Source organism: Vanessa atalanta, chromosome 2 (genome assembly GCF_905147765.1).
Source record: "Vanessa atalanta chromosome 2, ilVanAtal1.2, whole genome shotgun sequence".
NCBI classification, from domain to species: Eukaryota; Metazoa; Arthropoda; class Insecta; order Lepidoptera; family Nymphalidae; genus Vanessa; species Vanessa atalanta.
In genome coordinates, this window is record NC_061872.1 from 10078209 (window position 1) to 10103886 (window position 25678).

Here is a 25678-nt window from a genome sequence, read left to right on the forward strand (position 1 = left end):
GAGTCAGTCGGTTAGAGCCCGAGGCCCGCGCTGCGCCCCTCCGCGTCAGTCAGTCTCAATCCGATCGCCGAGTAGTTCGCGCAGTTATCGTGTCCCACGCTTTCTCTACGGTACAGTGTGTTCAAGGCAGAGCTGTTTCGACACGCCATTCGGTTACGAAAGTCTGCGCGATGATATACAAGTGAGAGCTAACATCGGACGCCAGGGTAACGCTCATCGCGCACGGTGAGCCAGTTTATTAGATCAAAGACATTCGAAACTCGCCACCGGGGACGGGGGGCGCGCGACGCCGTCGGGTCGCACACGCGGGAGCAACGATTCCTACGCATACTTACTGTGAGAGAGTCACGGAAACCAATTTTTAATGTGTCAAGTCAGTTTAGCTTATTGCTGCTACGTCAGATCGCAGAACGCTTCGAGCAGGAACTACAAGGTTATGCAAATGAGTTCTGAACGCTTCTATACCAGGGGTAATCAAAAGACCATTCACAACTTTAATAAACTTTAACGTTCGGTCCTATTCTGTGTACTAAGTGCTTATCTGTATCGTAAACCTATCCTTCATTATCGTTCGGTGTCACGATCGCTAATTGCTAATTACTTACCTGGAGTCGAGTGATAAGGCGCGAGATCGGTGGACGAGTGTACGACGAACGCAGATCGGCACCAGCAGGCGACGACGATGGCGGCCGTTCAAGAGGAGACTTTGCTATCGCGCTGCGAAATACCTATCATCGACCTGGCGCATATAGGTGAGACCTGAACCTTTAGAATATTTCCTTTCTTCAAGCACAACTTGTAACTCCTGGTCATTTAGCGATATTATATCAATATTTCCAGACTCCTTCTCTACATTTTACCAATACAAACTTGGAGATTAATTATTATTATACTAGAGATGGCTCAAGAGTATACTCCGTCTTTCTTTGGGTTAATAATTCTTCCCATTCACAAAGGACTAAAGTTTACCTGCGTGTATCCCCCAATTATTATTAAAGGCATACGAGCTTAATATCGACAGCTGCATCGGCTGTAACAGGCCATTAAATCTTGAAACATTATCTTCAAATGCATCCAGTTCAATCGGCAACGAGTTCAAAGCCCTCACGGAACATTCTTTTCAGTTACTTCTTTTTCTACTTAAAATGCAAACATTTAATTGCACTCGTTAAATATCAATAAAAGAGAGTTTCTTATTATTTAAATCGATGCAAATTACGAGTTTGCAACAAGCTTAAAATAAATAATTATGACTAAGAAGTCGTTTAGTGTTTCCTAAAGGCCGTAAGTCGTATCTAAACATAAACCGTTAGTAAGTCCCAATGAGTCAAAATCAACAGATCTAATTGATGATATTTAGGAAAGTAGAGCATACCTCATGTTTGGTATGGTTAAAAGATTATTTATAAAAATATTAAATTGCAGTAATTTAAGACAATAGTTTGCTATCAAAACAAACATTATGATATGAAATAAATATTACACGATTGATACTAATCCCACAAGAGGTAAAATTGATTCTAAATTAAAAAGCATTATAAAAAATATGTAATTACAAATAATAAGTATTTTCATTAAATTATGAATAGATCGCAATTCTTCACATAGGAATTTCGCTGAGCAGATACGTTGCATAATTGTATTATTATCGTAGTTTGTTGAAGCTTTAATAAATTGAGCATGTAAAAAGCATTTATTAATTAACACGTTTTAAGCGTTCGTTGAAAAGAGAAACCTATTACTTAATGCACTAAAGTAACGAAACATTTTGCCATTACAGACTGGCACGATCAATCATTTTGACATATCGATAAAATATTTGCATCGAGACACAAAATCGGCGTTCACTTTACAATATTTTTTTAAACAAAGAAATATTTCAAAGTTCCTAATAAAAACATTTACAAATTAGTCGACCAATAGTTTGTCACTGTCGGATTACACATTTAAGTGATTAAGTGAGAATAAGATAAAGCGTGGATTACTGTCACTGTTTAATCCCTATTTATTAAGGATCTGTGGTTTAAACAAACTCGATTATTGTTATAAAACTTAAGAATACAAAGCAAATTGTAAATAACTATACCAATACCTGAATCGGAAACGAAGATAATTCAAAGGCGGCAGACAGAAAAAAAAAGTTAAGTAGAGAGGGCAACGGCCGGTCGGGCTTTTGTAGCCCCCAGTTCTTCACACGCAATACATAGCATCGCCATCTGTCAGTTGCCATTCCCTGTTACCACGTTATATTCCTACATAGAAATATTACAATGACATGACAACTAAAACTGGCAAATTTATTCAAACAATTCATTTGGTAAATGGAGATACTGAATTTGCAAGTGTGTACTGAACACATGTTTTGGTAGGAACTATTGTCCAAGATAAAGTTATTTTACATTGAAGGATGACATCTCAGAATCTATTATCTGTATAATCATATAAAGATATGATATATTCTCTGAAGTTGATTTGATATATTTTTGTGTTCCTTCGTTTGATTGATTGCTGATGTATAGATTTGATATGTTAATACGCATTTGAGCCTTTAAACCAAGTTTACGATACTAGCAGTACTAACAATTTCTGAAAACTCTTCATCATAAAGATTATTTATATCATTTTTTATTTGTTACACGTTTAGAAATAAACAGAATTGTGCTAAACGTACATGTTGCTTTAGTTCCGATGGCGGTACTGATACTATACCTAGAATTTACCCCAGACGAAGGTAATCCTCAACGGTAATCAACCCAGGCAAAATATTGTACACACATTCAATTGTCAAAGTCCGTTATGCGTGCCACCATGATATATCTACTGCACTGAGAGTTGAGAGAGAACTGGTCAATGGTTCGCGAGTATACATAATTATGTTTTGACACAAGTTATAAGCAAGAAGAAATTGTTGTAAAATATCGCAACAAGTTTTTATATCATAAAAAATGTTATAATGTAAAAATAAACAGTTTTATTCTCTGCCTTTTAGAACATTTATTTATAAATTTTTTTTTAATGAATGTAATTACTATGATTTCTTTTCCTAGTCAACTTTAATTATACATTTTATTATTTCAAATAGGTTGAAATACCACTTGATAAGTCTCGAGAAGCACGTGCAGTATAAGTAGTCTTCCTCATATAATGAAATAGCAAATAAAATCACAAAACGTATAAAACATCAAAATTCACTTTTTTCAAGTTTATTCCTAACTACTCTTCGCCTTGTGTAACATTTAGCTGACGTCAATTGGTCTAAATTGCAAGCCTTGGCTGAATTCGCGTAACATACTAAAAAAATTTTAACGAGTTGTTTAATGTTGACTCTTAAAGTTAAACATCAAATCATCACAACGTCTTTTCGAAATAATAAAGAATATTGATAAAATCGATATACATATGTACAATTAAAGTTTTTTAAACATTACTATTTTACGAGTTCTGTCTCTTTGGTTTGCCATTTAGCATTACTACCCAGAATTTTATCACCTCTAGCAACCCCGTTTGTCAGCTTTTGCAATAATATAACGTTTTTTTTTTTAATCAACGGATGTTAATCACCCAGGTTGCACCTTGAGCATTTGAACTTGAACAAAAATGATCCATATAAATATGAATACACTATTAATTTTAAATTTAAGATATGGTTTGTATGTGCAATCGACATAAAAATACGAGGACAACTTGTTCTTCATAGAATTGAATATGCAACCTTTAACATTTGTGTTTTGTTCGACGTTTAGTAAATTTTTGAAGGTTACTAATTTTGTACGAGCATGATAAGATATAGAGGTAGTCAAACTCGTATTGCAAAATCGTGCTATCGAAATATTATAAGGTCAAACTTCCACTTGATAATACAGTGTTACGTCATACTGCTTTTGTTATCTTTCATTTGCAATACATTTCAGTGTTGCTATTATTTTAATAACAATAATTAGTAAAAAAGTATAAAATTAAATCAGTCAATTGATTATTATATTATTTAAATCATTAATCTTAACAAGTACTTCAATTTAGCTATAAAATCACGTACCCCTCTTACGTGTCGTAAATATTTACGTTGAGCGTGAAAAGTGTTTATACGTTGGACTTTTATTAGGATTAGTCAGTAGTACGTAGCTGGGATATATATGTACGGGTTTAAAAATTTATTAGTAACTACGTATGTTACTAATAAATTTTTACATTCATGTACAACAGAGTATGTTTTAGAAAATGTCAAATATTTATTTAGGAGATCGCGCATGTCGCGTCTTCATCACAGTTTGGTGTTAATTGGGCGGTCACAGACTCCTTGCGGCGACTGACCCACATTCAGTTTCATTCATGTTATACTTGACATATTTACAATTGATAATGAAACAGTTTTTACATTTTATTATAATAATAATTATCATAATTCAATCAATTGTTACCTTGTATATTTGAAAGGTAGTTAAGTTATATTTTTTTTAAATTATTTTATTTATAACCACCTCGTTGGTCTAGTGGCTAGCTCATAAAGAGGTCCTGAGTTCAAACTCCGGTCAGACAGTGAAAGGCTTTACTATCAAGAAGTATGCAGTAACCCGAAGTTTGGAAACTGTCAGTTAACATTCCCCTGGCTTGGACAGCGCGTAAATCCGTTGTTCTTGCGCCTGATGTTCGTGTCGGATATGCCTACCCATTGTATTTTTAGAGTAAGGGAATAAAGAATGCACCTGTGTTTGTGCATCCGCTCGAGCACTATAATATTGCCTGTGCAATTGCGGCCTGCGTAACCGTCGCTCTTTTGACCGATCATGAACATCATGAATTCTTCCTAGTTACTATTTATCTATGTATTGAAATGCATAAGCACATTTTTTTATTAAACAAAGTTAACTGTAATCGATTCCTATTGTTTTAAAATTCATTTATATCGAGGTTAAGACGAACGATATAAAATTAAACTTATAAAAAGACAATCGTCGCCTAATAGTATGATAATATATATGAATATGCAATTTCTTAAACAATGCATATGTATTTCAGAGATAATATCAAAACTGGGAACTTTGAAAATCCCGTTTTGAATATATTTAATTAAACGGTACATTTGCGAGTCAAATTCTTTGTGGTGGAATTACTTATTACGGAACACTTTCACTAATAGCAAGGGGCGAAGTCCAATGCAATCCATACGAAAGGTAAAGCTATCTACTGCAAAAATCATAGTATCGGAGTAACGGTATATATACCTAGGTAAAATAGTAACAATCTGTAAAAGTCTCCTCATCCGCCTCTCATCTTGAGTAGAACGTTTGCCACAACGAGGCTCCAATACGGGATAGCATATACGTTTCATCCGACATGCAGGAGTTGCAAAGAAAAAGAACATGTTAATTCAGTGCTGCTTGCCGGGCTTGAAGCCGCAATCAAATAAAATAAGTAAGGTTTTGCCTTACTACGTAACAATACGATTCTTGTGAATTTCTGTGTACATTAATTTTTATAAGAAATAAATCTGTAAAAATACAATGTTTTTGTTTAAAACCTCAAATTACCAAGAAGTAATTAGATATCGTTTCCGTTACTTGTATAATGTTGAGCTAACTATATTGCAAGAACGGTTGTTATTGTATTTTAAATTTAATCCAAATTTTTTGGAAACTAAAGATTTTTTTAAAGTCTTTTACAAACAGTACACACTAAAAATTTGCATTTTTCTATCATTGTGTCTTAAGTTTCTGTTTTTATAAATTAGACACAACTAGGTATTAATGTCAGCGTTTTATAGTCAACTACAATCTATTTTGGAAATCCTTTGTTTTGACGCTTGGGTAATGTGCGGCTATGAATCATCGGTTCCTTTGTCTGAGTGGAGCTGTATTTATTTATTAACGTAGTTATTACGTATGTTATTAACGTAGTAGACTTGTCTGTCTGATAATACAAAATTTGGTGAAAACATTTTCTAGTGACAATATTTTAAACGTTTTATGCTCTAGATCCTAAGTACAATATGATGTCTCTGGTGCGTGAAATAGTTGCCTTGTGTTATACGCTTACAAGATATCAAACAAAACGTATACTACAAGGATTACTTTTATGATTAGGCAATTATTACTCGTGTAAATTCATGTAATATACATCAGTCACTAGACGAATAAGCCGTGACCAGACATAACAGTAAATAAACAGGACGTCATGTTTCAAAACGGTAACATGTGCCGCTGCTTCCGCGAAATGTACTCGCTTAATCATTTTTTTTATCTTTTGGCAGTCGGTGATTTACAAACTCGGTTAGTGGGTCATCAGTTTTGGTACAAACTTCATAGGAAAAACTGTACTTAAATCACAAATTAGCATCTCGACAAATTTCAATTTATTCATCCTCGTTTAAAGTTATTCATCCACCCGTGTGGGCCGTTATATATTCTATAATCATTATAGACTATAACAAATAAATGTAGTGAAAGAAAAAGTATTTAAAATCGGAATTGTAAATCCTTTTTTTTTGCTGGCAAAACACATTACTCTTTTCCCCGTCGTGAAAGGCGGGGTTTTGTGGAACTTCCTGATGCCCAGAGCAACTTGTACAACAAATAAACCCAGTAAAAGAGAGTTACCCTCTCCGTCTCTTCGACGGGCCCCACGGTATCGCTTTTGTATGCTACCGTGACGTGGACTTGTAACTTGTGGATCTTGAGAACGCTCTTAGCGTTCAAACAGTGTTTGAAGCCTTATATAAGAGTAACAATAGATACATTAAAAATAAAAGCGATAAAAAATGTGATTAGAGAAAGTATTCGTAAGTAAATGTACATACCATACATATAACACTAGTTTCATAAAATAGAAATGGCCGTCCGCCATATTTCATTTTATACTTAACATCTCAGTCTGTCGAATTCGTTGGAGCCGTGATTTTCTATACAAAAGAGGGAAAAAATAGGCTTTCGATATGTGTAAGTTGTAATTAAAACACAACTTTAGAAGTCAATTTTGTTTATCTAATTAATAATAGATAATACAATACTTTAGTTGTTTACAACATTATAACCATTTGATGAATTACTATGAAAAGTACTTAGTATGTACAAAAACTGATTAATATTTAGGTAGGTACTCGTTCGCCAACCTACAAAAATCAAGAAGTCAATCGAGAAATTATGCGCAGCTCCTAACTGTCAACTCCAACCTCCTATTGAAAAGATTTTGAATAGATATACACAAAATATAAATAAATAAATATATATATATATGTCTTGACAAAAACAACCACGTAACAATTATTTGTTATCTATGATTCTTTAAAACACAATCTAAAACAAACTATCATATTGTCAATATATTTCACATTTGTATTTATCAATGTTAATTTCAATATTTTGAAAGGAAAGGAAATACCCAGATATTAAAATAATGATAATTATTCTATCTATAGTTGATACAGTTTTACGTCATCGCTGACGATAGAAGTTACTCCCACCTGTATCAAATCAAGGAAATCAAAAAAAAAGGTGTGTTTATATAATTCATTTATTTATTTTGTTGCGAAAAAATAAATTTTTGTACGTGATTTCAAAATAAACTTTTGAAGATAAGAAGTTTTCACTCAGTTTTATTTATTACGTTTTATATAATAAACGATTAAACATTTTTGTATACTACAGAATTAAGAAATTAAAAAAGTATAAATTATTCTAAAGGCGTCGGGTATTATCGTCAGACAGTTCGTTTGCTTAGCTTGACGCTGTCAATATCATTATAATAATAAAAGCCTTTTATATTCTTGTTTCAATATTGAAATAGTTCCAATTTGCGCAAACCATGTTTGTCGAGTTACAATCATAAATACAACACATGGTATGCCATTGTCCTCAAAGCCGTAACACGCTGTTGACGGGTGATTTCTATCGTATTTTCATCATAATGCCTGTTTACACCAAATTTGTTACGATTTTATACGGGCAAGTACGTCATAAATGAAACAATAAACTGTTTAAAATTCACAATCGTTTTAGTCAGTGCATCCGATCACTCATTTCATTGATTCGACATAGATTGCACCCGTGCAATGTTCAATGTATCGGTCAAATATAATTTATTATCAATTAATTGCACACAACGTACAGTATTCATGACTTGTTTTTAGATATGAAGTTTCTAAGCACTGTAATAATGAGAAAAGATTTATTGAACAAGATTTGCATTGATTGCTTGACGGATATAAGGAATGTAAAACTAGAATTTCTTGTTTACTTAAAAGTAGATTTCTACAATACGATAGGAAAATTTATAGTAAATTAAAATTTTACATTTTAAAAATTTATGTACAAATTATATTAAAAAAAATGAATATTTATATTTATATACCAATAAGTCGGAATTTTTACTCGATTCTCGAGTCAACAACAACTTTATTGACTGTCAACCAAACTCTACCACCGTTTCCCCAAAAATAAATCAGAACTGCGAAAAACCAGCAAAAAACGTCCTTTATTAATGTATTTTTGACCAATAAAATATTAATTAGAATAAGTTCTTTTCATTCCCAACAAAACATTATCTAAAAAATATACCAGATACATACATTATATATTTAGGTATATAATTATATTGTGGTACAGTCATACGCAGGGTCAAAGTTTTTAGGTTGGTCGACAAATTGGAAGGTTTTTTCCGGGAAATGAACATAAATAATGTATCTCTCATTACCAACTTCATCGTTCGTGGATGCAGGCAGCAGTTCTTAACGTTTAATATTTGGGTAAAATGTAATTACGATATTAGTCATCGAAACAACAATATTTTCATATGTTTATATATATATGGATATTTCAGAGTTTATTGCGTTGCGTGCTAATGGTATAATAAAGCCTATTTTCTACACGATTACTTGGGCCAGACTGATATCTCGTTCAGATTTCCCCTCGTGTTATTAAACTGGAACATAAATAACATTGAAGCCGCTGAAATGATGCAATCTTTTGAAGACCGACCTATTTGGCTAATGTTAGGTAATATTTTTTTTGTCTGGCAAGATTACAAATCAATTATATATCTATTTATTTTAGGTATTATATTTTTACTCTAAGTATTTTTTTTTTAAATTGGTATTTATTTATTTTAGCAGTGGACCGTAAATTTAAATATGATTTATGCATTGTATTGCTATGTTGGTACTCTACGTTCTTATAATTTCTTTCAAGTCCGCTGAGGGCTTATTTTCTTATAGCATTGAGCAAACAAGACAAACCTTGTGAGATGTATGTTCATGTCAAACATTATGATCCCGTTCCTCGAGACTTATGTTAAGCCGTTAATCTTGCACCAGAAATTATTCAGAACGGACAGGACGGTACCTGTGGGTTAAGAGATCACGACCTGTCTTTGATAAAATATTTAACACTATTAGGTATATTTATTTTACAATTGAATAGAGTTCGTTGAAAATAACAGTAATCGAAATCACTTTGAAAGACATAATTATCACAAGAGTTAAATCTGAATAAAATCTTAAACGGTACATTATTTTAATTCAGATCTAAAAAACCGACCACATAAAAAGCATTTATACTATGTTTTTCTTATGATGTCAGAGACAAAACACTCGAACGCAATTAGGCAATTATGATTGAATTATTCTTCTCCTTCACGATGGAAGACCTTGCCACAACTTAGTCACATTTTAAATACCATAACTATGGATGTGTTTGATATGTACATGTATTAACATATATGAACTATAATATTTTGTATTATAGTTATTTAAACGAAGATTTCTAGTATTGTATCGTAATATCTATGTAGTGTTAATTTCCATTAAACTCTTACAGAATGAGTAACATTTACTCATACCTCTTATACATTTGAGTCATTTATTGTCTACCTTCTATTTACGATATACAGAAATAAAAATAAACTTCGTCAGTTTATAATTGAACCAATGGACACAAAAACCTTTTTCTTATTTTATATTTTTTATCTGTGGATAATGAACATTCGACAAAAAGTTATTGTTGTACGAATTTAGACTTCATGCAGTATCAATGCAATACGAAAGAGAATGGTAGTTCTAAACTTGATTTCACTTTTCATCCTTGTCAAATACTTTGTGGTTTTTTACTTTTTTGCTTTTAAATTGTACAATGCCTTCATTTTTATTTCTACATGAATTAATTTTATGGAAATATTACAAATTTTATATTTTTATTTGACTTTCTTTACCGGTTTTGATTACAAAAATGGACAACTGTAAAAATTAAATTAATATTTGCTTAAGCACAGATGGTTAAAAGACATTCTGTAAATATAATTTTAATCGACGCTCTTGAGTATACGTTTTATAAAAATCGTTGTTTTAATATAATGGATGTAAAAACTATTATATTATCTTTTATTTACATTTACTTAATAAGCATTCGAGGTAAAAAAAAATAAAAAGTATTAAAGAATGAATAATATTTACAAATAAAATATAATGACGCATTTTAGTCAATTCTGATTTCATTACTTTATCGCAAAATCGTTGTACGATAAAAGTGACCATTAATCTGATAATGCAAATGTTTTGCACGAAAATTGATAAAATTGGAACAAATTATTCCACTTCTATAAATTATTTAATTTTGTATTAATAATGAAAACAATAGCCTTTTTATTTTTGATAAGCTAGCTATATACTCTATATTATCAAAACATAAAACAATAGATGAGGATCTTCAGTAACTAGAGTAAGCTATGGACTGTGATGCTTATTGACGTCCCCATCTGATGTTTCTCCAAATTTCATAATGTTTGTTTGAATTCAAAGATTGTATACTACATAACAAAATAAATCAGAGCTAAGTGTATGTTAAGAAATAGAACATTTAATTAATTAAAATTTCCGTGTATAGATTGCTTAACGTGTATTTATATAGTTTCCAAGATTTTTTTGTGACACAATCTAAACAAAGCAAGTTTATTGACTTTTCCAATTCTGATTAAGAATTGCTCAATGCTTCGGCGAGCACGTTTAACGACCTTACAATTATCCTTTATCCATTTTCCTTAATATATGTTTTATATTTTAGCTCGATGTGACTTTATTCAGTTAATATTTATTGAATTTGTATTTCTTGTATTTTTCGATATAAATTAATGAACATTTAATAGGAATTATACTCAATCACATGGTAAATATTAGCTAAATTTAAAGTTAGCGAAACAAATCAACCAATTTACTCGGAATTGCATTTATGTTGAACTCAACCAAACATTTGTTTAAGTTATATAGACGTTTGCAAAACATCAAATAAATAAACAACATCAAAGTGTTCTTTGAATTATTATCTGCGTCAGAGAATGATACACCGGACTTAGAGAGTTAATAATGTATTTTACCATTACCAAAATAATTGAAATGGCAAGGGAAACCAAACGTCATCACACTTTTATCGCACGTTTTCTGTCCTGTTTTTTTTGTTTTAATGTTTAATGTAAGGAATAAAACCTCTATTATTGATAAAGGTACTGTATCCCGTCCAAAATAGTCTAATTTTGTCTAAAAAGTACTAGTTTCGCCCATACAAGATACAAGTATAATTATATTCTCTATGTTGCAATAATCGCCTTACATATACCATGACGTTCTTGGATATTGTAACTTAAACTTGTAAGTACCTACTAGTAACTGTATTAGGTCGATAAATCCTATTTATTAATGTTAAAACACCGCAAAACGTTAACAGCAACTTTACCAAAACGACAAATCAAAGGTCTGATAAGAAAATTAATGTTGACACACGTGTTCAACGCCATAAAACAGATGATTGTAAATATTATTTCTGCGACAAGAATGCATCAATGCATGCAGACTTTTTATTTTACAGACAGTTTTATTTATAGTATATAGCTTCTTCCAATCGAAAAAAGAATAAAGAACAACAAACCTTCGATCAACTTATTCCAATGATATCGCGTCAATTCGATGTCAAATGTAGTTTATTTAACTTTTATCCTCTTTTTTTAATAAGCTATTGATCTATTTACTCACGAAGGTGCGCCCCCTCTATGTTCAATTATTTTCGGAGTGCATTAGTATGAGTGACCATCGTGATTCCAAGATACCTTAGATTATATATGTAAAGATTATTTTAATAAAACGCCGATAATAAATTAACGCGAGGGGAACGCCTTGAAAAGAACTATATAGCTTTTTGACATAAACTACCAAAATATTTAAATACCACTTGTCTTAAAATATAAACTCGTTTGTTTCATCGGGATCGTAAATAAATATTGAATACGATTTTTAAACGACATTTACATTAAGGTAGAAATATAAATAAAATTGGTATTTATTACTCGAGCTTAAAACAATATAGATATCTATATTTTTTTCAGCCGATTCGTTATCTGATTCTCCTTTAAAAATTGGTTTTATGTTTGTTTTTGTACATTAGAATTAGCACATTGTATCAATATATTGTAAAATTTAGCTAAAGATCTAGTTCTTTAATATTATCGAAATAAATCCCACTTATCATATAATTGACAAATACTGCGTACTAAAATAAATGGAAATACCACACAAATTTCCTGCAGTTAGTCATATTGAAACTAATAAAAAAGTAGATTTATGGTATGACATTGCATATTTATGATTTGGGTTCTACAAACACCAGCTAACGTCATACTGATTTATTATTGACTGTAGACGAACTATAGATTCATAATAACAATAATTCCATAAATAATACAAGCTAAAATTGTACAGTGGCACACATGAATCTTAACTACCAATGGGATTTCGTTTGCTCAACTTGTGTTTATATTTCTTCTCGTGCTCGGCGTTGAAGGAAAACATCGCGTGGAGGCCTGAATGTATGAAGTGGTATTCTTTCACATGGGTAGCCAAACATTCTCGTAAAGAGGAGAGGAGACCTTTGCCCAAAAATGGGGACATGTACCGGCTGGATTTTACAAGTAATTTTTTCACGACTTATAAAATTCTGCCACATGTGTATTCCGCCAACCCGCATTGGAGCAGCGTGGTGGAATATGCTCCAAACCTTCTCCTCAAAGGTAGAGGAGGCCTTAAAAAAATAAAAAAACATAGTGCTGCCGCTTGTGCTAGTTACAAGAGTTAGTGCAACGTCACGAATAAAATTTAAATGCACCGCTATGACGATTATTTCTACATATTACGAACAACCTTCGGGTATACATTATATCACCCAATGACCCACTTACATAGCTACAGCATGCGTGTCATCTCGTCTTCAGATATAAATATATTTGAATTTTCAAAGCGCATCACATTACATATCCAATTAAATAGGCTCGTCTAAGCAGTTTTAAATCTTCATTTTAGAAGATCAAAAAGTTCTCTTTTCTAACAGTCGAATTACATAGTTATGCTTATTAAAGACAATTAGATTATTATCCTAAGTGAAAAATCAAAGAACGCTATCAATGTTTTCGTAATTTACATATAAGTCCATGGTAAAAAGCATTTAATTACTTTTTAAAAAGATTTTTGTTCTGAGACTTTGTGACTTCCATATACGATATGGGTAATATTATTTATTTCGTTTGACTTAGTAATAACTCGATCGAGTTTATTATAAAAGAGGTAGTAAGATTGAATTTTATATCTATCGATCAGGCGAAAAAAAAATATTGCAAAAGTAAATACTTTATATTAAATAATGCTTCGTCACGGTGCATAAAACCCATGATCTAAGCGCCTGTTTTCCTCTTTCCTTATAGCTTGTGAGTTTATATGGTGGATCGTTGGAACGCAGTCATTAAAATTTACTTTTTCCTTATATTGTATGTTCGTGATTTCTTCTAACATTGTAAGCGAATGTAGGCAGACAGACATCTTAACCGCGATTGGAACTTTCAAAGAATTTATAAATGTCAAGTTATAATATGAACATGGTTTAAAAGAACTTTGATTTGAATATAAACAAAGATTTTATTTTAATCTGTGAATCATATTTAATCTATGGAAATATGTGTATCCATATAGCAAGGTTTTCTTTGGATTTTTCCAATAATTATTGTTATTGTTGCACAAATACAATGAATGACATAACAGCCTGGCATGCGATTAGTGCACTGCAACTATTTAATTACACAATAATTATATTTATTAATAAAATGCCCCACTGATGAAAGTTTAATAAGACAAATCGATATCCTCGAATAAAATTATACCGTATATCAAAATAATAATAAGTAGCCGTAAAATTTAAGGAAAGCTTATAGGTATTTGCTTATTTCGACATTTTCATTTTTATTTTTTCTTTTTTTATGATATTAATGACAGGCTGGCAAATGGGCCACCTAATGGTAAGTGGTCCCCATACACATTGGCGCTGTTAGAAATATTTATCTTTCGTTACATTGCTAATGCACCAAACTCGGGAACTAAGATGTAACTAAGGCACTAGGGAGTGGCTGTAATCTCTCACCCCTTAAACCGGATCACAACAATACTAAGGATTGCTGTTTGGTGGTACAATATTGGATGAGTAGGCCCAGGTGGGCTTGCACTAAGCCCACCAATAGCAAAGTACTATTAATTCTAAATATTATAACAAAAAAAGAAAGAAAAACAATGGATAAACGGAGAAAAAGGATTTTCATACCTATATAGATTATGTAAATATGTTGGATGTATGTTCATTAAATTGAATTAAGATGTATTATTGAAAATTTATCCGTGAGCGTTAAGCAACAAAAATAATTAATATTTAAACAGCAATATAAAAACGTTGAAAAAAAAGCATCTGGCCTTCGTTTCGTCACAGAGACCTTTGTTATAAGACTCTAACATACGGATAAGGTTAACGTAAGCACTTCCGCGTACAAATACATACGTCTTACATGGTCTACACTTGTAAATTCAGTATATTACACTTGTACCTAACAATTATTTTTATTTTTTTAATTGTATAGAGCATACTTAGGCACTTTATATGTTTAATAGATTCTTACTTATTAGAACTAAGTATGTTAAGAAAACAAGGACGTCGATTTTAACCTATTTCTTTCCGAAAATGAAATTTACCAGAATGTTTCATTCGGAATACCCATCTCATGGCTCTACCTACACCTCTACTGCTAACGAAAAATTGTATTATGATCTGCAAACCAATTTTGTTGATCTTGTCGATATTGGGCTCATTTGGTCGAGCGAGTCCCTGAAGGTCCATAGATCTATATACATATATATATGAGAGAAAATAAAGTATGATTATAATGTTTTAAAGTGTTGTCAACTCGTATTTGATTTCATTTACTCTACCATTCGATTTAAAATACGTTATGAAGTATGTCATTGTGCTTACTTTTAAATCTATTCTATTTATACACAATTAAATTGTAAACTTTTTATGTCTACGTGTTTTACAAAGCAATAACCAACGTTTACAATAAAGAATCAAATGCAATTTTGTTTTGTAATACCACAATTCAACATATGTACTCAAGACGTACTCCAATTTCAATTCTTATGTAACAAATTGCATAATTTAATTTCCTGTCAATCATGTATAGCATACATAAAAGATTTTGTTGATATCGTAATAATAACACAGCTATTGTAATAAATAAATAATATTCAATTATTGTTTGTATGTTTGTACATTTGTTCTACTTATTGATTGATTTACTTATTTTGAATTACTTCAAAATATTATTTTAGCACGAAAGCACAGTTTTGTTTTTATCATTTTTATTGCAAACAAATGATTGATTAATCTTGTGAGTTGACGAGTCAAACGTTATGGTAATAAAACCGTTAACATTCTCTATACAATTTGACGTGGATAAGTGATTCATTACTATCATCAATTTCATACTGTCCAACAAAATCGTTTTATATACTTTTCCATTCCGTGAGTGTTTAGTAATACATTTGTAACTACAAACTACATAAATATGCATTATTTAAAATCTAGTTGTGAGTGAATCACTCGTGTGTATGTACGATGCACTTGTGTGGTCGTTATAAGACGAGCCTTATTATCAAACATTAAACTTTATTTATTGTAACACAGGTACATATAAATACTAGGAAACTAGCTTTACTCGCTTTACAGGGAAGTTGTAATCCAAGTCAAAACCAGCGTAGCGTCTAGAAACTTGATAGTCTTGAAAAACTTGGAAATAGTTAAAAGAATCTGGTTGTGTTACATTGATACTTTGAAGTGTAAGAAAGAAAATACGCTCTGAGCGTGAACGGAATATACTATGTATTTGATTACGCGAATTAAATGATTATATTTCTATTGTTGAAGGTTCTATTTTATCTCGAATAAGATGAGTTGTAATAATTTGACACGTGATACAAGCGCTGCCGCAATATCATGACAAATCATTATTATTTTGCAAACAATAAAACTTGATCTATTATCTATTATTATCTATTTATTTTTTAATTGGATATGTCAGGAAAATTACATAATAATTATGTAGCGATAATAATTAAATGAGAAGTTATTTACATAAATGTATGTCCGATTCAGCCCGCGATTTGGTATATATTCTGGTAATCAATCAAAACTGAAGTCTATTGTGTAGCTGCAATTATATTTGCTTGTGCACAATTTTGTACATAATTGAAACTTTGTAACTTAAATATTTTAAACTATTAACATTATGTACTATACTTATTAATTAAGCTTTAATAGTAATATTCCGTTTATCGAATGTACGCCAACCTTTATAACTAACCCTCAAGAGATATCATAGGACACAAGTATGTGCGCAAGCGCAGGCGATCTCTCTCTATTCCCTCAATCTCATGCTCAGTCTGATGCGATAAATCTGGCACGACAAACGTAGACTTATTCGACATAAAACTTAATGACTTGTCCCGATTCATGACTCAAACCTTGAAATATGCAGCCTTATAAGTTAAACTTTAGACCAAGGAATACTAATATATACAGAAATCAATTATGATGTATATTGAGATAAATTAAACATCTTCAATGAAATGGGTCAAACAGTTGCTCTATATCCCAATATAGGAATAAGCTCAGTGCAGATGCGAACCACTTGTGGATTCACAGGAAACCGACTTGTGAATTTGATATGTACATTAACATTTATAAAGAAAGTAGGTTATATTTGTTTTAAAACGTCTAGATGTGCGCTAATAGTAATTTAGCATGATCCAAAAGTCGGTTTTCATGTTAACGGACAATAATGGAGTCATGTTTTTATTTCGCATTTTGTTTATTAGGATTTGTTAACACACGTTAGAATTTAATAGGATAGTAATATTCTCCATAAAATGACGTCACTGTGAGTCTGACTTCGCCTAGCGTTTAATTATTGCAATGAAATTTAAAAGGTGTACAGATTTTGCTCTTCACATAACATTTTGTATATGAAGAATAATTATAACAAAGAAAAAATCTTTGACTTTTGTTTGTTAATTAGTGGAAAATGTATGCTTTTAAAAATAGTGTAACAATAAATCATTTACTTTAGATTTAATTATTAAATATAGAATCCACAAAACCTTAAAACAGTCTAAAGCTGAACCAGTAAATAACCTTTCATTCCGTTTGGAAATATTCTGCAAACATCTTAACTTTCATAATCTATATATAAATAGAAATAAATTTAAAACAATACTTTACATAGATCTTTGTATAATACCCGGCACGAATCTTGACTCTGCGCAGTAACAAAAAATAGATGTCGTTTGAGGTGCGGTCTGAGGCGAGGAGCGCGTTACTATAGCAAACAAGGCCGCCATTACTAGTAACCATAGCAACGGGTGGATGCGTGGCCCCGCGCAGTGCCACCGCGTCTCCCGTCGCCCGCGCATGTTCCTGTGTTGTCTTAGTGTACGCTCATTAACATAAGTTATTATTATATAACGGTTTTATTGTGTAAAATTGTGTTTGATTATTAACTTTGTTTTTGTATTGTTGATTTTGTGGGTTGTTTCTTTTGTTATTATAGTAAGATTTTAACGAAGTATACTAAAATGCCAAGAAAAAATAATATAGTTCTAAAAAGACAAGCTCGGAAAATGATTTACGATGTTTACTGTTTTTTAAAAAACGAAGCTAATGGCAGAAGTGATACTCAAATTAAAGAGAGAACAGCTGAAGCAACAAAAACCTCTCTATGCACTGTTCGGAGAATCGTAAAAGAAGCTGAGCAGTCAGAATTTCTCACAGTATTCCGGACGCCTGGAAAAAAACATGCTAGATCGAAACCTGTAACTGGTATAGACAATTTCGATCAAGGAGTTATCAAAAGATGCATTCATAATTTTCATTTAACAAATAATGAAATCCCAACAGTTACGAAACTTCTGACAAAACTGCGATCGGATATAAATTATCAAGGATCTGAACGGAGTCTTCGACGCATCTTAAAGGATCTAGGCTTTATATGGAAAGCAACAGAAAATAATAGAAAAGTTCTTATTGAGAAAACCAGTATAAGATTACAGCGAATCAAATATTTAGAAGCAATACAAAAGTACAGACATGAAGGAAGGCCCATAATTTATACTGACGAATCGTATGTCCACGCTTCGCACACAAGTTCCAAGGCGTGGACGGACGGTTCAAAAAAAGGTTTAAAAAAACCGATATCCAAAGGTCAACGGGTAGTTATGGTACATGCAGGGTCTGAAGCCGGTTTTATACCAAATGGTTTATTAATGTTTAAATCCGGAGCCAAAACGGGCGACTATCACGACGACATGAATTATGAAAATTATTCCAAATGGTTAACTTCACAATTAATACCAAACCTACCACCGAGATCCGTCGTGGTAGTAGACAATGCATCCTACCATAATACACAATATAATTTGGCCCCAAATTCAAACTCCAAGAAATGCGACATGCAAGCCTGGCTGACTGAAAAAGGAATTTCGTTTGATCCAACAATGTACAAGCCACAGTTGTACGAACTAATAAAAACGAACAAAGAAAATTTAAAAAATTATAATATCGATAGATTATTAGCACAACACAATCATAGTGTCCTTCGCTTGCCGCCCTATCATCCGGATCTGAACCCCATTGAAATGGCGTGGGCCGCAATCAAAGGTTACGTTAGCAGCAAAAACGTAGCGTGGAACGTCACACGCGTTATGGAACTGGTGAAACAGAAGGTAGATGCTATGGGATCAAGTGAATGGCAAAAGTTATGTTCAAAAGTAAGGTCTATTGAAGACGACTATTGCAAAAGCGACCATGTAGTGGACCAGTTGACAGACCAACTTGTTATTCAAGTGGGAGATTCAGATAGCAGCAGTAGTAGCGATTGGGAAGTCTTTGATGATGACGAACCCGGTCCGAGCACCAGTACCAACCCCAGTACCAATCCAAGAACTTCGACTTCATTTGCTGATTTTGAGGGTTTCACGCCGTTGAGTGATAGTGATTAATTTATTTTCTAATAATATTTCTAAATTTTATTTTTATTTCTTTTTATTTATTTATTGATACAATAATTACTAAATATACAATAATTAACCCGTTGTGTTTTATTACGTACCTACCCTTTAATATATTAAATATTTATTTTAAGCTTTTTAGATAGTACGTGATTTTCGCAAGGACTGTACCTGCGCAGAGGACGCCATGTTAGGTCAAGTTTCGTGCCGGGTAGTATAACTTGTTCCTCTGTATTACATGAGCAGTACACTATGCTAATTGTATTGTAACGGTCTTACCATTACAGTACAATAAAATTAGGTTATTCCATAAATACACCCAACGAAGGTGATTTATGTTTAAAACCGGGATGAAAACAAAATAAATGTATGAATAACGTTCTCAAGAAAGTACGCACATAATTGTTAACAGTTATTTTATTTACGCTTGCTGTCTGTTCCGTCATAATGTTTATTTATGTAACTAACGAATTTATGTAAGATAACGATCAGATGCTTAAAATATAAACGAATATGTAATAAGTGGTAAATTTATTACATCAGCTTTTAACTCAAGTAGACTTTCGTGAATATTTTATTAATGCACATAAATTAACAAACATTTTACTGATTAAATACTTGTGGCATTTATATCCGAAACGAAGGGTAATATCGTCATTTTTAAAACATATATATCATTATTTAACATCAGACTCTTATCTATGCGGGCAATGTTGGCCTCTAGGCCCTGTGTCGCATAGGTGCCACCACATTAGTAAAATTAGTTTTAGCGCTGCTTTGTTAAATTCTATGAAACTATTTTTTATTTTTAGGTACGGATGTTTGTCCCATGAAGTCTGTGGTGAGGCGTATTGGTCAGCAGTTATTTGCGGCTTTGAATAACAAGGGGCTTGCCATGCTTGTTAATCATGGAATCGCTGATGAGAAGGTAAATATTTCATACAATTTCGTTCTTTAATGAGAAAGTGATGATTGAATAATTTAAACTAATTTCTTAAATTTTCATTCTGTTCCCTTATATTTAATAAGAGAATATATATGCATTGACACAATTATAAAAATATTAATATTAAACTTGAATAGTTTGTTTTATTCTTATAAATACAAAATAAATGTATGAATGCTGTTGGCATGTTTGCATGCTTGATTTGACATGATTAAACGTGTCAATTTTAAATAAAAATTGCGACTATTTTTAACGTTTTAACATAGATAAAATTAAATACGAACTAATAATTGTCAATTAAGGTTTTTGGTTGGCCTTGCTTTGATATAAAGATTAATACAGATAACACTTTTATTCTATTTATTCAGCTGAAAGCCGTTTACGCTGATTTGGATAACTTTTGCGCTTTACCCGAGGGTTGTCAAGCGCAATACCTTCGCAATCCAGCCAGCAATCACGGTTACGTAAAACCCGGAATGGAACAATTTGATACGACTAAAAAGGTAATTACGAAAATAGAACAGTATGTAAATTATCCTATCGACTTCTTTGTGACAGTAAGTAAAATAAATGTATGTATTTATTATATTTTTGTAATTGTTTAAACTGAAGAAAACCATTCATTTTGTAAAAAAAAATCTTATTTTACGTAAAAACATATTATAGCATTAATAAATAAATCTAATCTTACACACAATTGAACATAAACATTACTTTAATATAGTCATTAAATAATTTTATATAATTTGATTTAATTTTAAATTAAGCTAAGGTACAAAAATAACTAAAATATTTACATTGGTTTTTAATTACTGACAATTTATCTGGTATTAGGTACCAGCTTACCGAAGGCAAATAATATTTTTTTACATATATATAAGTGGAAATATACACGAAAACAGATCGAAAAGGGAACCACATCTTCATAATATTTCCCTAAGTGTATCAATACAATAGCGTTTTTCATTGTTCTTTTCCATTTTCTTAGGAACTGCGTCATTCGTTCAACATAACGACATTATCGGCAGCATCGATGCCGGCTCAGGAGGAGGTACCGGAGTTTCTTAAGCACACAATTCCGCTCGCGCAAGACCTTACCAACCTTTCACGTGTACTTTTACAAGCTTTGGCTTACGCTTTTGGTAATTATACAATTATAAATATTCATTTTATAAACCATAACAATATTATCAATAACTTATTCGAACTTAATAAGAGTTTGTAACGGATGTTCGGTTCAAAATTGATTTCTTTGTATCTGTCGCTGATTTGAAATTTAAAAAATATTACGCAGCCCTATAACCCCTTAATAGGAAACCCATAAACAATATTTATATGTAAAGGTGATAATAATATATAAGTAATGAATAATATAATTAATTACTCAGTTTTAAAACATTTATAGTAAAGTAACAGCCCGTTAATGATGATGAAGAATGAGGAGAAGGTTTGGAGCTAATTCCACTAAGGCAGTCTCGTGCTGGTTGCTGAATACACATTTACCAGAATTTCATTGAAATGAGACACTTGCAGTTTCCTCGCGATGTTTCCTTCCTTCCGAGCACGAAGATAACTATAGACATTAAGAACATTGAAATTTGAGATTAAACCCGCAATCATCGGTTAATATACACGCGTATCGACCACTGGGCCATCTCGGCCCTCAAAAAACTCTTTGGATATCTAATATATAAGTAATTATAAAACTGATTTGAGAGTATACACTAAGATTGCGGCTTCCAATAATTTGTGGTATAAGATTCAATTGCCGTCTTTAAATACAACGAAAAAGTGCTCAATCCTATTTTCTCTTTTTTCAGGTCTTCCCCCAGCAACTCTTCTCGCATGTCACTCAGGGATGCTGAAAAGCGACGGTTGCAATCCGTCCACGATGCGGCTGCTGTATTACCCTCCCGTGCCCCCCGAGGACGAGGGACCATGTTGCCATGGTGATGGCGTAGCGTACACCCGCTGTGGGGCACATTCCGATAGGTGTACATTCACTTTGGTTGCACAGGACTCGGAAGGAGGGCTCGAGGTAATTTACTTTTAAGCTCTATTTTGTTTACAAAATGTTGACATTTACTGCTAAAAAAAACTAAAAGTCTTTTATTAAAGACTTCTACTTCTACTAAATCTTAAATCGTAATATTTTTAATGTGTAAGATATGCTTAAATAACAAATTTAGACTTTATTTCTAAATATAGTGAGATGTAGAGAAGTCTTTAACGCCCTTTTGGCTTAATACCTAGCTTATCCTCTAACTTATCCCGAGCTTAAATTAAGGTTGAGGTTAAATTAAGGTAAAAATATTTGGGTGTTTTCTGTCAAGAAATTCTCGAAAGCAGTCCGTCCGGATTTAGTAATTTTTCAGTGTTACACCCAATTGCCTCGGAAAGGTGACATTCCATCGGACTATAATAATGATGGAATTAGTGATCTACTCATTGTGTTATCGCACAATCTTCTTCACTATAAAATTTCCAGGGCAGATGGCTAGTGGCCTTGTGAAGGAATATTGTAATCACTTTTCGAACTTTAAGGTTGGTCGAGACCTAACTACAGTCAGAAGAAGGATATATTTTATGCTGCAGTTTTTTTTTTTAATTATCATTTTAATTAGTTTATCTTTATTACTTCAGGTCAAACTCAATGGAAGCGAAAAGTGGCAGGCCGTAGGACATCTGCAGGGAGCAATACTCGTCCAGACCGGAGAACTTTTAGCGTCCTGGACAACTAACTTGCTGCCAGCTCTTGTAAGTTGTATAACAAACACATTGCTGTTTTCTTGCTATTCAAGTTGCGGTGAATTTTGATAATAGTAAGCGATGACAAGTAGAATCATATGTTCAGTACACTTGAACCTCAACAGAGATTTAACATTCAAGGTGTATGTTCTACATACAATTTATTTATTTATTTATATATATATAAATCAATAAATTGAATAAAAAAAAACTTGAATAGCAAGAAAACAAAATGAAAAGTCAACCTTATCATAGAATCATAGACAAAAAAAACAAGCCATACAGAAGTGCCTTCGATGTGTAATATCTAACATCTCACCTCGGTATAAGCATATAATATAAGCAACGGTAATAACCGGACAACAGTATATATCCGGAAAAGATTTGATGGCTATCTCTAGTCATTGCAAGTAGCGTGCGCTCTCCCGCACCCTGTTACACACTTCCGTCCTATTCTCGAAATAACTCCTCTAGATAGCAGGAAGGCTTGAGAAACGATTTCACACAAAATTATAACTGACATTCATAAGTAAATGTAAAATAATGATTGCTTTAATATAAAAGTGTATAATATGTAGAGTCGACTTCAATTAATGCGTATGTATCACACGCATTTTTTAATTTATTTAAAATGATAAGATAAAAGACTACATTTACCTTTATAATATGTAACAAGGTCAAATGCCATAAATTCCGCGTTCTAATTTTATACGTATACAAAAAACTATCTAAAAATTAAGTTTGAATACATGTTTCGAAAAAAGTAAACATTTATATAAAGATAAATGAATAATGTATTTGTAATTAATGTTCGTATATAAATGACGTCACATCTTATAACACGTGACTAATCACTTATTAGAATTTCAGACGCGAGTAATTTAATGCGAAACAAACTCGAATACTGTTTTGTAATGTCAACCGGACGGTTATTACTTGTTTTTTATATTCAAAAATTTGCTCAATTCCATTAAAGATTCTACAAAGCATTAAAAATTAAATCTAAAGATTTAAAGCGTAACATGAATTCAGAGTCTTCTTTTCTAATATAACATTTGTGGGCTCAGATGCACCGCGTGGTCGTCCCGTCGGGCACGTACGCGCGCGCGCGCGGGCGCCACTGCGTCGCGTTCTTCTGCCACCCCGACAACGACGCCGTCATCCCGGCGCTGTCCCGCGTGGCGCCCGCCCCCGCGCCGCCCGTCTTCACCCCGCACACGCACCTCACGCTGCACCACCGCCTGCTCAACGCGGCGCATCATCTCCAGAAACGCTTTAGGGAAACGTACGCGTGACTAGTACGGGACAGCGGGAAGGACGCATCGTACAAAACGCTAGCCCGCCGTCATGCTTCTCCTTAAAGATTCAACGAAATAATCGGCTAGCCAAATATACGAGTCGATGGTCACACCTGTCAATCGACCAACGTTGACATGGCGCTCTCACGCAGCTGTCGAGTCTCAAATGAACATCGTAGACTTACAAAAACAAAACTATTCAGAGAAGCACAAATTCATTTTAAAAAAAACGGCTCATTATCTACGTTGGGGTTATTGACTCTAAAAATGATATTAAAATATGCAATAGTATTAAGAATATAACGGCATTGTTGCTCAAAACCTTTTCAAAGATTTATATATCATTCCAGATTTGACATTTATTTTATGTGGCCGAGATGTGAATTCGCTTTTTGAGCTTATTTTGAAAATGTATTTTGACTTTCTTTAATTTTAAGTACTTAGCAATTAGCGATGTGTGATCGCAATTTTCTGCTTATTCGTTTAATTAAATATATATGTTTCGTCTTGTGTTCTTGCTTCTGCATTTTATATCATTAAGATTTATTTAAACTGTTTTTTTATTTATTATTGTGATTATTCTTCACGTCTACTTATTATTCTTACTAAGTAAATCGTGAGATATGTTTGATAGCTCAATTTGTTATCTGTACTTAAATAGGAATATATAATTATTCCCTTTTTCTAGCTTAATATTATAATTCAAAGCTTTTACCATTACGTATTGGACATTAAAACTTAAAAAAACTGTATTAAATGAAACAGTACTTAATTATCGCCTTCGACTCTTATGAAACAGTATCAAAATTTTTCTATACTTTTTATTGTACTTAAAAAATATAGTAATTATTATTAAATTAAAATGGTGATAAATGTTAAATATTTTTTTGCAACCATTTTAAGTATCCATAGTAACAAGATACTTAATTTTATTCAAAATTTAATTTATACTTATTTTGTAAAATGTGTTCAAAAATAATTTAGTGAAATAATTATATAAAGGAATCCAAGTATTTAAACAATAAAAGTAAATGACAAAACCCACTATCAAAAACTAGATTTTTAAGTAGTAAAAATAATTTCTGAAACAATTATTGTGAATTTATATTTTAGTTAAAATTTCTGTCAAACATAGAAATGCTGTATTACTAAGATTGGGGTTGCCATATATTAATTACATATTTTTTTTATTTGTACGTATTTGCAGGTCAGGATATTATTACTAATTATAACCTTAATATTTGTTTAGTTTTTCAGTGAATAATATTATATTTTTTGGCAACC

General features: G+C 32.1%; 1 protein-coding gene across 1 annotated transcript; it reads left to right on the top strand.

The window, feature by feature from the left end:
• LOC125070077 (2-oxoglutarate-Fe(II) type oxidoreductase ppzD-like) lies at nt 1-25204 on the top strand. Its single transcript, XM_047679774.1, has 7 exons — nt 1-752; nt 20215-20330; nt 20717-20851; nt 21337-21490; nt 22169-22386; nt 22992-23105; nt 24164-25204. The coding sequence occupies exons 1-7, from the start codon at nt 683-685 to the stop codon at nt 24389-24391; spliced, it is 1035 nt and encodes a 344-aa protein (XP_047535730.1). The 5' UTR covers nt 1-682; the 3' UTR covers nt 24392-25204.
• The last annotated feature ends 474 nt before the right edge of the window (nt 25205-25678 follow it).